This window comes from Podarcis cretensis, assembly GCF_951804945.1.
Source record: "Podarcis cretensis genome assembly, chromosome: 9".
Classification (NCBI taxonomy): Eukaryota; Metazoa; Chordata; class Lepidosauria; order Squamata; family Lacertidae; genus Podarcis; species Podarcis cretensis.
Window position 1 is genome coordinate 40295727 of NC_137178.1, and position 15118 is coordinate 40310844.

Genomic DNA, 15118 nt, shown 5'->3' on the forward strand with positions numbered 1-15118 from the left:
GAGCGGTACCCATTTATCTACTTCATGTGCTTTTGAACCGCTAGGTTGGCAGGAGCAGGAACAGAGCAACGGGAGCTCACCCCATCGCGGGGATTCGAACTGCCGACCTTCTGATCAGCAAGCCCTAGGCTCTGTGGTTTAGCCCACAGCGCCACCTGTGTCCCTTCATGATGAGTACCAGCACCTATTTTTCTAGGAGGGAGGAAGCACTGCCTACAACCAAGCTGGTGCCAAATATATTGCTCTACTTTCCTTTGGACCACGTCAGAAAAACTGAGAGTGGGTAATTGTTGTCTGGGCAGCCCATAACCTCCATACACACCGCCCAGGCTTCTGCTCCAGAGAGATCAGCCCAGTGCTGCTAACACAGCAGTTGACTTCACCCCCAGAGGCACACCCCACTGTCTCTAGAGACAAACAGATGGCAACAGTGACCACCTGAGAGCAATCAGTAGGCAAATGAACCAAAGTAATTAACCACGCTTAGTGTTAAAACTGGCATGAGAATCAAGTTGGCCAGACACCTCCTTTGAATTAAATATTAACTCTTCTCTGTTTGAAAACAAAACAAAAACTGGATGCCAAAAACTGAACACAAACATTCTGCTCTGAGTGCAACTAATACTGGATATCATATCACTAATAAAGTTATGAGGGAAAATGTCCTCTCAACATCAGACACTGTGCAGTGCCTATTTGCTCTTGCACGGCCCAATTTAAACCTGCCACACAGCTTTCATTTGCCCATGCCAGTGCTCTGCACTGCCAGCTTCTAGTTTAAAATGGCACTTACTATGTCTGCTGTCCCATATGTAAGCATCCTAAACAGGCCAGCAATCTGTGAGCCTGGCAGATACAATGGTAGCATGCTGAAGCTGAACATGTAGAGGCTAGTGCATGTAGTAAGTATTTTTTAAACACAGCCATCTGTGTGGAAAGCCTACACAGGTAAGTGATTTATATGTTGCAGTATCAGGTTTAAAATCAAGCCTGGGTAGCAAGAAACTATCTAAATTGCCTCGAAATAACTGCTCCCACATTTATAATTGGTGTTAAAAAGCACACAATTGCTACCACACTCTAGACTTTCTATCCTACGGCCAGTCAGCTTGCATCCATTCCCCTAGTCTAGCCCCTTTTTCCTAAGCTCTCAAATTAAAGAGAAAAGCTGTAAAACAGCAGGTTCTCAAATTAAAACACACTTTATGTTCAGGGGTCTCCACACTTATAGGCTGACTTCCTGTCAGGAAGAGCTCTATTTCACTGCCTAGCCCAATCAGCAGGGAGCTCACAGAATTAAGTGCCAGTTGATATTACTTTGTTTTACATTTACCACCCATGAGAATATTGTTCAAAGATCCAGTTAGAAAACCAGCATGGTATCATCCTTCTGACTAGACTGCCAAACCACAGGGTGTGCTCTCTTAGCACAAAATTCACCTTAAATGGTTGGGTTTTTTAAGTCCTAGTGTGCGAATGAAGCAATAGGATGCCTTGAGGTTTGAGGGGGAGGACGGGGCCCTTGCTTCTGCAGCTAAATTATGACCTTTTAGTTCTTAACATCTGCAGTGGGATACTTTAACTTACAATTGCTCTGCTGTTTTGCCCCCGCCCCCATAAAATAAAACCCCTTACTGAAAATACTGAATTTATATATATTAGAATAATGCAATTTTTCAAGTGTGGTCACTAAAATAATTAAGGGAAACTGAAGCACATGAGCACACACCAAACAGCAGGTCTACATATCTGTAATTTATGTTAAAGTACTGCTTTGTTTTGCATATGTTCTTTAATATGTATAAGTGTTTCTGGTGTTCAAGAGATGGTCTCTAACATCCTTTAAGTATAGAGAATCTTATCTTGAACACTACACAATGTTCAGACCAGTTAGGCTAGTCTAGAAAAATCTTCACTCTGATGAATCTAAAAATACGTTTCCTCCTCAGGATCAAAGTTTTCTCTTTTGGGGGGTGGGGGTGGGAATGTTCTGCAAGTTGGAAGAAGATGCAAATAGGCTGTATGGGCTTGGTGCCTCTATGTTTGATCAAGAAACCCTTTTCCACCTCCCAGCCCCTATTGGAGTGCTTTTGACAGCACTGAGATTCCTACATTCCAATGTGAAACAGAGAGGAAGTTGTGCTCATGTCACTACGATAATTCATTGTGAGTAATTATCTTTTTGGAATTCAAACATGAGAAGTAAAGGGCCCATCTGAATTTCGAAATCAGCGTCATTGCTTTATAAACATGGCATTTGTGTTCAACCTCCACAGACTTTCCCGGAATTCAAAGGCAGTGTTTATAATAAACCCTTTAAAAACCCACACATTTAAATAAATTAGGGAGTTTTTATTCCAATTAGATATTCTGCTATGCCAGGTTGGGAACCTGTGGCCCTCCAATAATTGTTAGATTACAACTCCCATCTGTCCCAGCCAGCATGGTCAATGGTTAGAGATGATGGGAATTTAGTATAGCAACATCTGTAGGGTCACAGATTCCCATTCCTGTCCTGTGCTGAAGAAACTGAACTCTGCTATTTTCCAAGTAAGCGGTTTAGCAGTGAAAGCAGAAACATACAGGAGGTCCCACATAGTGATACCAGTTATCCAAGCAAGTAAATTATGACTTTGTAAAGGATTGTCTGTAGCATATAAAGGGAGAGGGAGGAGATGAGAATGGCATCTCCTGAATGTCCCATTTCAACAGCCCTCTTATTGGAAGCATTTCTCAGAGAAATCAACGACTTAAGTATGTATGATTGAGCAGGAGATGTGCCATGCACCAAACCCCACATAATACGCACAGCTTCTTGCTAAATAAGACTTTAAGTTACAATAATTTGAAATTGTCCTTTTGCTACCACTTTTCATTTCTGGGTGAACGTTCTAGTACCAAATCAGAACTATAGCCTAATCCTGGGTTTCTTTATTGATTTCTATGGGCAGTTTCACTTTCAACCCAGGGATAATATAACATGGATTTTGCAATGTGAACCTTGAAATTAACTATCCAGACAAAGGAGATGCTTCTCAGAATGTTTATTCTCTATAGTTCGCAGTCATCTATGTTTTGAAAAGGTTTGGATGCTTGCCGCATGGGTCGTACCCAAGATTTCAATGATGTGACTGTTACATGAAAGTTGCATATGGATCCCCTTGAGTTGAGATCTTGTAAGCAATTATGCTACTCACATAAGTATAATAGATCACAAAAGCCTTGCCCTGAGTAAGTACCTTAGCTCAGGGGTCAGCAACCTTTTTCAGCTGTGGGCTGGTCCACCGTCCTTCAGACCATGTGGTGGGCCGGACTATATTTTGGGGGGAGAAATGAATGAATTCCTGTACCCCACAAATAACCCAGAGATGCATTTTAAATAAAAGGACACATTCTACTCATGTAAAAACACGCTGATTCCCGGACCGTCCGTGGACCGGACTGAGAAGGCGATTGGGACGCATCCAGCCCCAGGCCTTAGGTTGCCTAACCCTGCCTTAGCTTAACACTATGTTTCTTTTAAGTTACAGGTGTATCCACACCAAGTCACGGGCAATTTCAGAGGGAACCTGAGGCACAGATTTTTCTAGGCAGCATGCCAGATAGTCAAAGTATTTTATTAGGAGTTACTTAAGTGCAGATTTCTGATTCCTTTTCGTGCACTAAGTAAGTTTTCATAATCCTAACTAGGATACAAAAAATTTATTTATTTTTTTAAAAATGGGTCTACTGGAGCAGGGATTTTACTTCTTATAGCTGAAAGTTGAGGGCTTATTCTAAATCAGATCATCTGAAGTAAAAATGCTGATCTTTCATGTAAGAGTCCCATGACGATTTAGTGGTTCTTGCTCTTCCACCACCTATACAAAAGTCTTTTCTTTTGCAATTGTAAGAGTTACATAGAATTTTCACCTAATAATTCAAAGTAATCTGAAAATAACAGTTTTAATCCAAAGGAACAGGATACAGATAGGATGGCAGAACTCGCAGCCTTTTCTAGATGCGTCATTTGCACCACCTGATATCCTCTCCAAAAAAAGGGTTTAAAATACAAATAGATGTGCAACATCAAACACAAATATTTTAGAGCAGAGAGTATTTTAAAAGACTGAATTTTAATAAGCTTCAGTACAATTAATTCAGAGAAATAGCTCAGTTAATAGATCTGATAAATAAATCATTGTGCACATGGGAATGTTCACTTACATGCACTTGAATCTGTATGTGCAACCCTACAGAAATCAGCAGTGTTTTTACTCCAAATAGAATCTAACAATACCTTTATATAAGAATGGTGTACTACAGTAGCAAAGAAGTAGATCTACATACATTAAGGACATGATTCATTTAAAGGTAACACGATGCCGAGGATTTCATTCTTTTGGCTGTTTTAATTACTTGGACAGGAAGCTGGGCCCAGACTAGATGGTATTTTCTAGTTTCAATGTACTATATGCATTTCTGATAAATGGGAAAAGAATAGATGACCTGGCAGAAGGCTCAGACAATAACATGTGATTTACAGGACATAAATGCAGCTACTATAAGATTTATCTGACAGCCCTCTACGATAGTGGACTGTTGAGTATCCGATGGAATGATTTCTAGTCTGGAAAGTCTACTACTGAGTAGCCATACACATTATTTATTTATTAGATGTTTTGGGTTGAAACCATTTTTAAATGATGCACTTCACAATGCTCAGCCATAAATTTAGCTTTAAGCTCTGGAGGGGAGGTAGTGTTATTGGAATGTATGTCAGACTGAATTAGGATGAGCAACACAATGCTTTTATAAAGTGGCCTTGAATACAACGCTGAGTCCTTCAAAAATGATATTAATGTCAAATAAGCAGGAACACTTTTCTGTTAATATTAAATGCAGAATTCCTTATGTTGCAATAGTTAGATAGGAAGGTAAGTATTCAGTGTCAGAACTGAATGTCACTTTAAAAACTGCTTTAGGATGTTGGGTTATTTTTGTACATTCAGCTGGATTGTTAGGCAGAGCAAAGCAATACTATGTTAAACAACTTGAAATTTTGCCCTCCCGGGGAGGGGGGAAAGCTAAGACACTCCAAAGATACTGGTCAAACATATGGCAGCAAAATACTGCTGAACAAAATGGATTTTTTTACTGTACTACAATACAGAATAATCTTACAAGAGCCTCAACAGAAGTTGTAGTCTTGTCTTTTTTAATCCTTGTCAAAATAATGAACAATTTTTTCTCAAACCACAGGTATTTAGGAAATCATGTGTCAGACAAAGCCTAACACTAAAACAAGACTAATAGGTATGAGTAAATAATATTTTGAGAGAATTACTGATTAATATTAGGTACATATCATAAAAGTATTAATCAAAGCAGAGATCTAATTTAGAATCATGTCCAACAAATTTGTAAAGTTTTAAATCATGCTTGCAGATGCTTATTTGTAACTACTTTGTATTATTTATGTGATTAAAAACTAGTTTTTGACCTGATCTTTCGATCTTTGGCACTCCTTCCTCTCCATCTCTTCTTAAAAAATTAATTAAACTTTTAGCAAGAGGGTCGCTTCACTTCCCCCCTCCCTTGTCCCACAAAAAGAAAAAAAATCAATCAAACTCAACCCCATCTCCTTCCAGTATCTGTAAAATGTCGAGCTGAAATTCAATTTCATATCTCTCAAGCTTTCATGTAGCAACAGACAGTTTACCTCTTAAGAAAATAAATCACTTCTGTGATTGCCATACTGACCTCTCTGAATTAGGAAAATTCAGAGTGAAAAATGTAATTATCACCCCAGATCAAATCTGTATACATCTGGAGCTAATTTGATTTCTTACACCACTTTTGCACAGTCAACGAAATATTTTAGCTGCTCTTTGGTATGAAAGGATGTTATGGGTTTGGTTTGCTATATTGGTTTATTTCAAGCATTTCATATAAAACCTTATGTTTCACTGCTACCAACTCAACTAACCCATTGCCGTATTCTAACATTAGATTACCATTAAAACAGCACTGTGACATGTATGACAAATAGGCACATTAGAGCATGTCATTTATTCCATTTTAGATTACATCAGTACCAACACTATCCAGTGTGGAGACACACAGCAGTTCTCAAGGTACACTTCGTTTTGCTTTTTTGAGCCAAGAAACAAAGGGGACATAACTGAAACTTTGTTATTATTTCCAGTATACAGTAAGGAGCATTTTAACCCAAATAATTTTTATGCATTGAGTGCTAATGTTCAAAATGCATTTCAAGTAGTATATCTACACTTCGGAAGATGACCTTTTTAAAAACAAACAAACAAACAAACAAACAAACCCTATCATGGAAAATAAGAACTGAAATTGGATGAAAACTCGAGATCTCTGCAAGCTTATATGCATTACAAGAAGAGGAGGAGGAGGAGGAGGAGGAGGAAGAGGAGGATGAGAAAGAAGAAGCAATCCTGTCAACATGGTTCTGACTACATCACTGAATAATAAGGCAACTAGAAACATAACTGGCTCTTCACTAGTTCATTGCAAAAATCCATTAGGTGTAATCTCCAGAAGTAATTGTTTTTATTGCACTTTATTGTCAATGCAGGTTATTGATTTTTCACACCTTCTATGATTCTTTCATTTGTATTCATGAAATGTCCATCAGCACAGTCTAAATACATTTGGCAATATAAGCACTAAAACGAATAAATCGATGTAAAAAAAACATTAATTTTACATTATCCTTATTCGTCAGGCAAGTAAACCATAAGGGCTTTAAATGAAGGTCAAAGGTTTTGAAATGGGTCAAAACCCTTGACCTCTAGACCAATAACCTTCCCATTAAAAAAGGCTATTTTAAAGTTTTAAGTAGGGGAATTTACTACCAGGAAGGTATCATTTTTAAAATGCCAAAAAGAAAAGCTCGATAGAAACCTCATATATAATTACAATGGAGAAAACTAGGAGATGAGTAAAGTGCTATTTGATCTACTACATACTATTATTTGTTGACAACTCTAATTTTTCAGATTAGATTTTCTGTTAATCAAAGTGAAGTGTAACACTGCTTTTCAGAGCAGCAGACATACTGTGTTTCACAGATCAGAAAATTCAAATAGATGGCAACTGTGGTTGAGTTTTTTCCTCAAGCTAATAAAAAGTGATCAGCAAGGAGCACTATATATTTTAGAGTTTTTTTACAAACACAAAAAGGCAAAACCTTTTCTTACAATATATCTGAAATACAATTATATTGAAGCCATGTCAAAAACCTTTATTTCACAGATTTACCTGCTTAAATATAAAGTTACTTAATCCAGTGTATGGACCATTATTAAAATACTGGAAAAGGTTAAGGAAACCAAAATTTTAGGACATTATCCAACTGATCACATGAGATAAACTAGTTCCTGTAAAGCATTCATCTTCAGTTGGTGGGTTATACCTCAGTCTAATAAGGATGCTTTTTGGACCACTATGTATTTTGGACCTTTTTCTTAAAAGAAGGCAAAAGGGAAGGGAAAATATTGGGGGGGGGGGCAAGGAGAGAGAGAGAGAAAGGACAGTTATATATGGAAAAAAATTAAAAGTAGGGACTCATGATGTAGGCTAGGGTTAAAGGTGAATCCAGAAAGGTCAAAGACTACTGCTCCAAATCATAATTGCAATTGTAAAGGATTTTTTTTAAGCAGCAACTCACTCTCAAATCAATTGTAACCCACCTGAGAACAAAGTAGCATGACCAGCTCCACAACAGAACTACTAGATTTCATGCACACCAAACCTAAAGAAAAAGAAAATAGAAAAGATATATAGTGATCTACTTGGGTTTATGTTGCAATTCATATTTAGTACCTCCTGGAAATCCTACCCAAGAGTCTATTTTGTTAGTATTCTCTCTGTATTGTCAGTATGGTTTATATTAACAAAAGGAGAAATCTTACAGCTTCAATTTGTTTTAGCATTCAATCCTAATATATCAGTATAAAACATGCTAAAAGCAGGCACCAGTTTTAATCACTGCCATGCAGTATTTTGCTATAAAATGATACCTTGGAGCTATTTAGCTGAGATTACATAAATATTTGTGTTCCAAGTTAATAAACGCATACATAGCATATGGTATATTGATTTATAGTACTTACATTTCTTCACCTTGGAGTGGGTTGATCATTATATATGCAGAGAAGGGAAATGGCTCTATGACCTTTGCTTTCTCCATTGAGCTCTCTCCCTTCAGCCCTCCAGCTATCAATCAAGTTTCCATTTTGTTTCATGGCAGCAGACATCCCAAACACTCTTATTAGTACTTTGACCCTTGACCCTCACCTAAACCTTAGGGGGGAGGGGAGTGCAAGCAGTACCTATACATTTGTGATTAGTTTATAAACTAATTTGGTTATTATTAGCAATTCACACTTCATACTAGTTTCCTAGTATAATGTGAAAAGGTGTTATCACAGCCTAAGATGGTAGAGTTTCTAGTCATTAACCTGTGTTTCAACATGTTGAGAACTGTTTTGTTTTGGTTTTGCTCCTTTCGGATCAATTATTAATAAAACTAGAAAAGCTAACTAAGTCAGCAATATTCAGCATTTAGTGGGTTAGAAAAATATAAAGTCAATAGAGCTAAAGCTGTAAGGCACCTTTTTACTCATATTCTTCTAAACAAGATGTCACAACAATGTAGCTCCCACTGTAAGCACCATACCTAAAAACATAAAACCAGAAACTCGCCACTCACAATGCAATATAATTTAGTCTGCACATCTGTTTCACCATCACACATTGAAATACACAAACCTTTTCAAAAAGACGATTGCTGTAAAATTTAACTACTAGTATTCGAAACAGTTGCTGAAATTTATTCAAGAACCAAACGTTGGTTCTGGAAATACCCACAACAGCCACATTCAAACATAACAGTAAGCCAAGGGCCTAAACTAAACTGCATGAGCTGCATGCTGGTACACGCAGCATGACCACTAGTACTTTTCCCTTCCCCTGGTGTGAGTAGGTAAGCAAAGTAGGGAAAGCTTAGTGTTATATCTAAACCTGGGATCATGGTTTGTGTGCCCTAAGAAACCACAACTGCTAAACAGGTTTAAACCATGATTTGTTGTTGGCTTACTGGCTGTCAATTGCTAGGACAGAGCAAGGCACGATCCCAGGTTCAGATGAATGCTTAGCTGTTCCCTTCCATATTTGTTTATTGCTCATGCCAAGGGAGAAGTAAAGTCGGAGTGATCAGGCCGCATGCACCAGCATGTGCACAGTATGGTTTTTTAAGCCAAGAACCATGGCTTACTAATAGGTGAAAGCATACTTGATATGTACAAAATCTTGTTGCAGGAATTTTACAACATAGGAAAGCGTTTTAAGACTTCTTTTAAAATGGGCAAACCAATTAACATTCTGCATTGAACAGGCCTCAGTAAAGAAAGCTTCTTCAAAATGGCCTGTGCCAGTTTTTATTGCACATTCCTCTACTATTCTTAGTTAAATAATAACTGCATGTTCTGTGAAATGGTTGAAAGAAACCAATTATGATGGAATCATAATCCTTCATAATTTTATTTTGTTACCATATCTTTCTAGCTTCAAACAGAAGTGTGTTACATGCATCACAGTGAAATATGCCAGTACTGAGAAACCGCATTTTTGTTTCTATGATTTAATGGACTTCCAATTGCTTTGAAGTGTTCTCCTCTCCAACAAGAGAGTGCCACATCTGTGCCTACGAACACATCTTAGTATCTAGTGCCACTCACTTTACCCCCATGGAAGTTGTTATGTGCTCTAATTTGGAGGCATGGTAGAAGTTACTGGAAGAATCACAGAAACTAGACACCTAAATGAAAAATGGGCATTGAAACGGGCAAAGGGGAAAATCAGCAGTGTGAATGATTGTATGCTAAGAATCAATCCAGGAGAGAAGAACAAAACCTTTAAACCAAATTGTCTAGTTCACAAATCATTTCTGCCTCCTAATACTCTATCTTAATTCTGCCCAGCAAAAGACCACCATCTGCCTGCTTTGTTATAAGGCAAGTTTCTCTGTGCAAATCAGTCTCAGATGTTCAAGGGAACTGTGTGTTTCCTGCTCTCCTGTTTCTCTAGAAACTGCCTTTCCCTCTCATGTTTTTCTACTCTACAAATTGCTTCTCTTGAACTTTTTTTGCACGAAGTTTTTCTTATTCATTCAATCTGCAAAATACTGAAGAGAACCTGCTCTCAGCCTCTTTGATATTAAAACTATACAGTACCTTACATTGATCAACTTGATACACTTGGCTGCTTCAACCTTTGAAACTGACAGCGCATCTAGATCATACAGACTTTTTGCTGGACAAGCAATGCTAAATACATTTCCCCCATCCCCTTTAAAATCAGAACAGAACCCATGCCATCATATGCAAGAAGGATTTTTTTTCTTTAAAAGGCACTAAGCTATTCAATAGTCACAAAGGAATAGAAGAACTGGTTTAATCTAATCTTATATCCTATTTATGGCATTGATAAAGATAAGATGCTTCAGTCAAAGGCAAAAGTTCAACAAAAATTCTAGTCTACCAGTGAACTTGAATTCTTGCTAAACTTTGCCTATGAATGGCTGTTGAAAAATGATAGCCCCCCCCCCCCTTTTTAAAGGCTAATGCCACCCAATACTGTTCTGATTCCTACCTCCTACAACTTATAGCAGGGATGGGGAACCTGTTGCCATCCAGATGTTGTTGAACTCCAATTCCCATCAGTCTAGCCAGCATGATGATAGAAGTTATAAGCTCAAGAGTATCTGGAGGGTCAGATGTTCCCCATCAGTGACAAAGACAACTAGAATGATGGCAAGGGCATCTCAACCTGAAACACTGAGAACCAGGCTGTTAAATGAAACTGGTGAAGTTCTGAGTCTAGAATAGCTGTAACATGAAGCCAATAGAGCTACAATAGGCTATATCTTTGAGTTAATGGAGTAATGGCAGAGAAGGAGAACAAGAAAGACAGAGAGGATTGGCCATGAGAAGAACCAATTTAAAAAGAGCATTAGAGAAGGAGAAGTGGATGGAAGGAACAGCTTATCAGATAGAACCAGGGCATTTAAGTTCCTGGGGAGGAAGAAAGAATGGGAGACAGATAGTTGTACATGTACACTGGAGTTCTCAGCACCTGCTTTCTTAATGCAGGCCCTTACACCCTACAAAAAGGCTAATTCTTGGAGACTGTCCTTTTTAGTATTTGATGTAGCATGAAGGTCTGCAACATGAACAGGAAAAAACATGACAACTCCAATATGTATATATCACCCTATGAACCTTTGGGGAGCCTACCCATAGTAGATGAAAAATAATCCTAAAATTTAGATAATAGAATATCATAGAAGCAAGTTAATAGGAAAATTCTAGTGTGATTTGGGTATTGATTAAAGAATTCCATTACATAAAAAGTAACATTAAAACTTCATCCTTTTTGCATTTTTAAGTATTAAAGTATTTAACCTTATAAGGAATTAAAGGGGGGAACTTACTTGTACCTTCTATCAGTAGCTCTTGCCCATGGCTACCCAAAAGAGTACGTGACAGGAAAGGAGCAAAATCCACAAATATCTCTCTCAGAAGTGGGGCAGCCTTTTCCAAAGCATGCTCAAGCCTTTCTGTAATGCTAAGAGATTGACAAGATTGAAGAGGGGGACCCCAGGAAGCTAAAATGCTGCAAGAATATGAATATATGTGCACAAAAGTACAAAATGCATCAACAGGAGTTCCCAAACCAGTTGCTAAACACCACTGTGCTTTATTTCTTTTTAAGTTACAGTAGTAGTGATAGAAATCTAAAACTTCCTATTGACCTCAAATGAAAGAGCACAATCCACTCCGAAGTGAAGAGTGAGTCCCATAATTACTTAAATAAATAGGAAAGTGATACACCCCGGTTCAAGAAAGTTAAAAGTTATTTAAAAAATACCTCATGTTTGAAGCAGAATCCTCAGGCACAGAAGAAACTGTAGGAACAGATGGTAATCTTGAATTTGACGATCCACTGCCTGCAGAAGATTTTAATAGAGCTTAGATAGCATATTAGCATATGAAGCTTCCTTAAATGGATTCAGACCATGGGTCCATATAATTCAGAGCTGTTTACTGAGACAATACTCTGTGGTAACAGCTCTCCAAAGCCTTAAGCAGAGATCTTCATTAGTTTTATTATCCAAGATCCTTTTAGCTCAAGATACCAGTGACTGAAATGTACATCATCAGTGGAAAATCAGGCAACTATGGCCAAGCCATGCCTACCTGCCAAGTGACATATGATGTAGGAAGGGTAAAAGGCACCTGGATCAAAAGGAGCTTCTGAAATGCCTATTAGCTGATGATTGGTGCTTCAGATGAATCATGTACAGTGCTTCTGAGAACAGCAGTCTTTGCAAGCCCCTTATGAATAACCCTGTGGTGCTTTGAAGTCCCAACAATCAGATTCAAAGCACCACATCATCTGACCTTGTTGTAATGTCAGGTGAGTGGTCCCACCCACCAGTCCAAATGGGAAGTAGGGGAGATAAGGATCTGGTTGTTGGGATCAACTTCCTTGACAGGGTTAAGCTATGACCTGTCTGTATCTGCACAGGAAGCAGACAGGTCACACACCCTAATTCCATGCAATGAATGCCCCCAAATGCACATGTGGGCTTGATATTACCTGTATTAATTCTCACATTTTTATTTGATGTACACAGCTCCCTCTCTAGCTTTGCAACATTTGTTGCAAAGATGCTGCTTAACAAAGTTCCTTGTGCATCAGAGGCCTAGCGTTTTCACAAAGTGGGGTATAGGCTTTTTTTTTTTTAAAAAAAAAAAAAAGCAAGTTTGCAGTACCCTTCTGTTACATTGTCCACCGCAAATCAACTAGCAGTCCTCCATGTTGCCAGAAGTGTGCCTGAACCACTATAAATTCCAAACCACTGAAACAAGGTCAGCAATAAATATGAAGACATCCTGGATAACACTTGCAAACATGTTGCTGTTGCATACCCTACCACCTGCCATGACACTAGTACCTCTTTAGCATTCCATATGCAGCCATCTCTAGGCGCTCAGCCTTCAGTGGTAGTGCTTCAGAAATATGTCCTCCATCACATATATCTTTTGAATATATCTTTGAACATATATCTTTTGAAAAATAGTTTAACTTGGGGACAGGAGTGGGTTGGGAAAGAAGGGTGATACAATGCACGGGACAATTTCATCAGGGAAAGTCAGGTCACTGACTTTTTGGACACATCAAAAGGCTAAAATAAGGATGCCAGATGCTGTGGGAGGGGGGAATAATGGTTTGCTATGGTTCTTAGCTTCATTATGTGAGATACACACCATGCACACACAAACATTGTAATTTTATGTTGAGAACCACCTTGAGATCTACAGATGAAGCGTGGTATACAAATTTAATCAATAATAATATTAAAATCTGAGATAATTTTTTCCCACTAATAGCTTGCAGGACTTTCCAACAGAAGCATCCATGCCAACATCTCTTCCTTCAGGTCAGAGACTGTTGACTGACAGATTGATTGTTTTCATAACATTTATACACTGAGTGATTGTAAAAACAAAAGAAAACCTCAAAACAGTTTATAAAAGATAAAAACAGTACAATCGATAGAAAATTACAACCCTACTTTAAAATATACAAAAGTTAAAACACTAAAACTGATTAAAATGACCTCAACTTTTCTAAGCACCTGGGTAGGCTTGTCTAAACAGGAATGCTTTCAGCAGGTGCTAAAAAGAGTACAGTGAAGGCACCTGCTTGATCTCAATAAGCAGGTAGTTCCAAAATGCAGGTGCTGCCACAGTAAGCAATCAAGTTCTTACAAATGCAGAACAGGTATTATATGGCACCTGTAGTTGTGCCAGTCGAAGAGGTTGAGTGGGCACATGTAGGGTAAGGCACACAGTATAACACACAATACAATTATACACACACAAGCACAGAGTGTGGACAACATAGCATAATTCTTCATATAGACCTGGAATACCATTGTTCAGTGGTTCTCCACTGTGAGATAGCCCTGACACCTTTTCTGTACCTTGGACCGATATATGAAAAAGTAACGATGTATAGAGTCTTAACAGTTTATCATGCTAGTTGCACTTTTGAGAGGAGAGATGGAGAGGAGGAAGAAAGAAGTCCCCCTTCTTTTTCTTTCCTCTAACCTTGAAATGCTTTGGGGATCCTATTTGTTTAGAGCTTGCTAACCCCAGGCAAAATTTACGAATAAGCACTATCAGGCAAAGAATCTGTTTTCTTCCAAAGAGAAAGTATTCCTAACCACTTTGGGTAGCTAACTTTGACAAAAAGTATGAACTGCTATCAGTTAAAACTTGCCTCTATGTAGCAGGGCTAGGAAATAACCTCAAAAAACCCTACTAGTATTTTTGTTCAAAGTGAGTAAGATAAAGTTGTTCCAATAAGAGTACACCTGTGATCTTAAAAAATTGTTTGCTCCTCAGAAACATAATTGGCAGGTATCAAATAGTAATTGGAGGGGCTGAAGCATGTAGCAGAATGAAACCTTGCTAAAGCTTCAAATATTGGGGCGCAGGTGGGAACAGACCAATTCCATAGTGACCTGAACTATCAAAATAGGATGCCTCTATTTCTCCAACATACGATGGATGGACAACACAAAGCTTGAGATGTGTTTCTAATTATTATTTGAGACTCTGTCCATGATTTTGTTCTGCTGTCAGTGGATAACGTTGCCCTAGTTTTTGCTGCCATGTTTCCTAATGAGTAGAAGAATGCCAGTCACAGTAAATGGCAGTGAATAGGTGGGGAATCTATAGGTGAAGAATCCATAAAAAGAGGTGCAATCAATCATATTGTTGTAGAGTTGGAAGGGGCCACCAAGTGTCATCTAATCTAACCTCCTGCAATGCAGGAATCTTAGCTTAAGCACCCATGACATGACAGATGGCCATCCAACCTCTGCTTGAAAACCTTCAATGATGGAGAGTCCACCACCTTCCGAGGGAGTCCATCCCACTGTTGAACAGCTCTTAACATCAGAAAGTTATTCCTAACGTTTAGTCAGAATCTCCTTTATTGTAATTTGAATCCATTGATTCGGGTCCTA

At 38.3% G+C, this 15118-nt stretch overlaps 1 protein-coding gene across 1 annotated transcript in view; it reads right to left on the reverse strand.

The window, feature by feature from the left end:
* The window catches only part of LRBA (LPS responsive beige-like anchor protein), a 357313-nt gene that overhangs the window by 247089 nt on the left and 95106 nt on the right, over nucleotides 1-15118 (reverse strand). Inside the window, 3 exon segments of the mRNA XM_079990486.1 lie at nucleotides 7707-7768; nucleotides 11510-11643; nucleotides 11947-12025. Of these exon segments, the coding sequence (XP_079846612.1) occupies nucleotides 7707-7768; nucleotides 11510-11643; nucleotides 11947-12025 (275 nt within the window).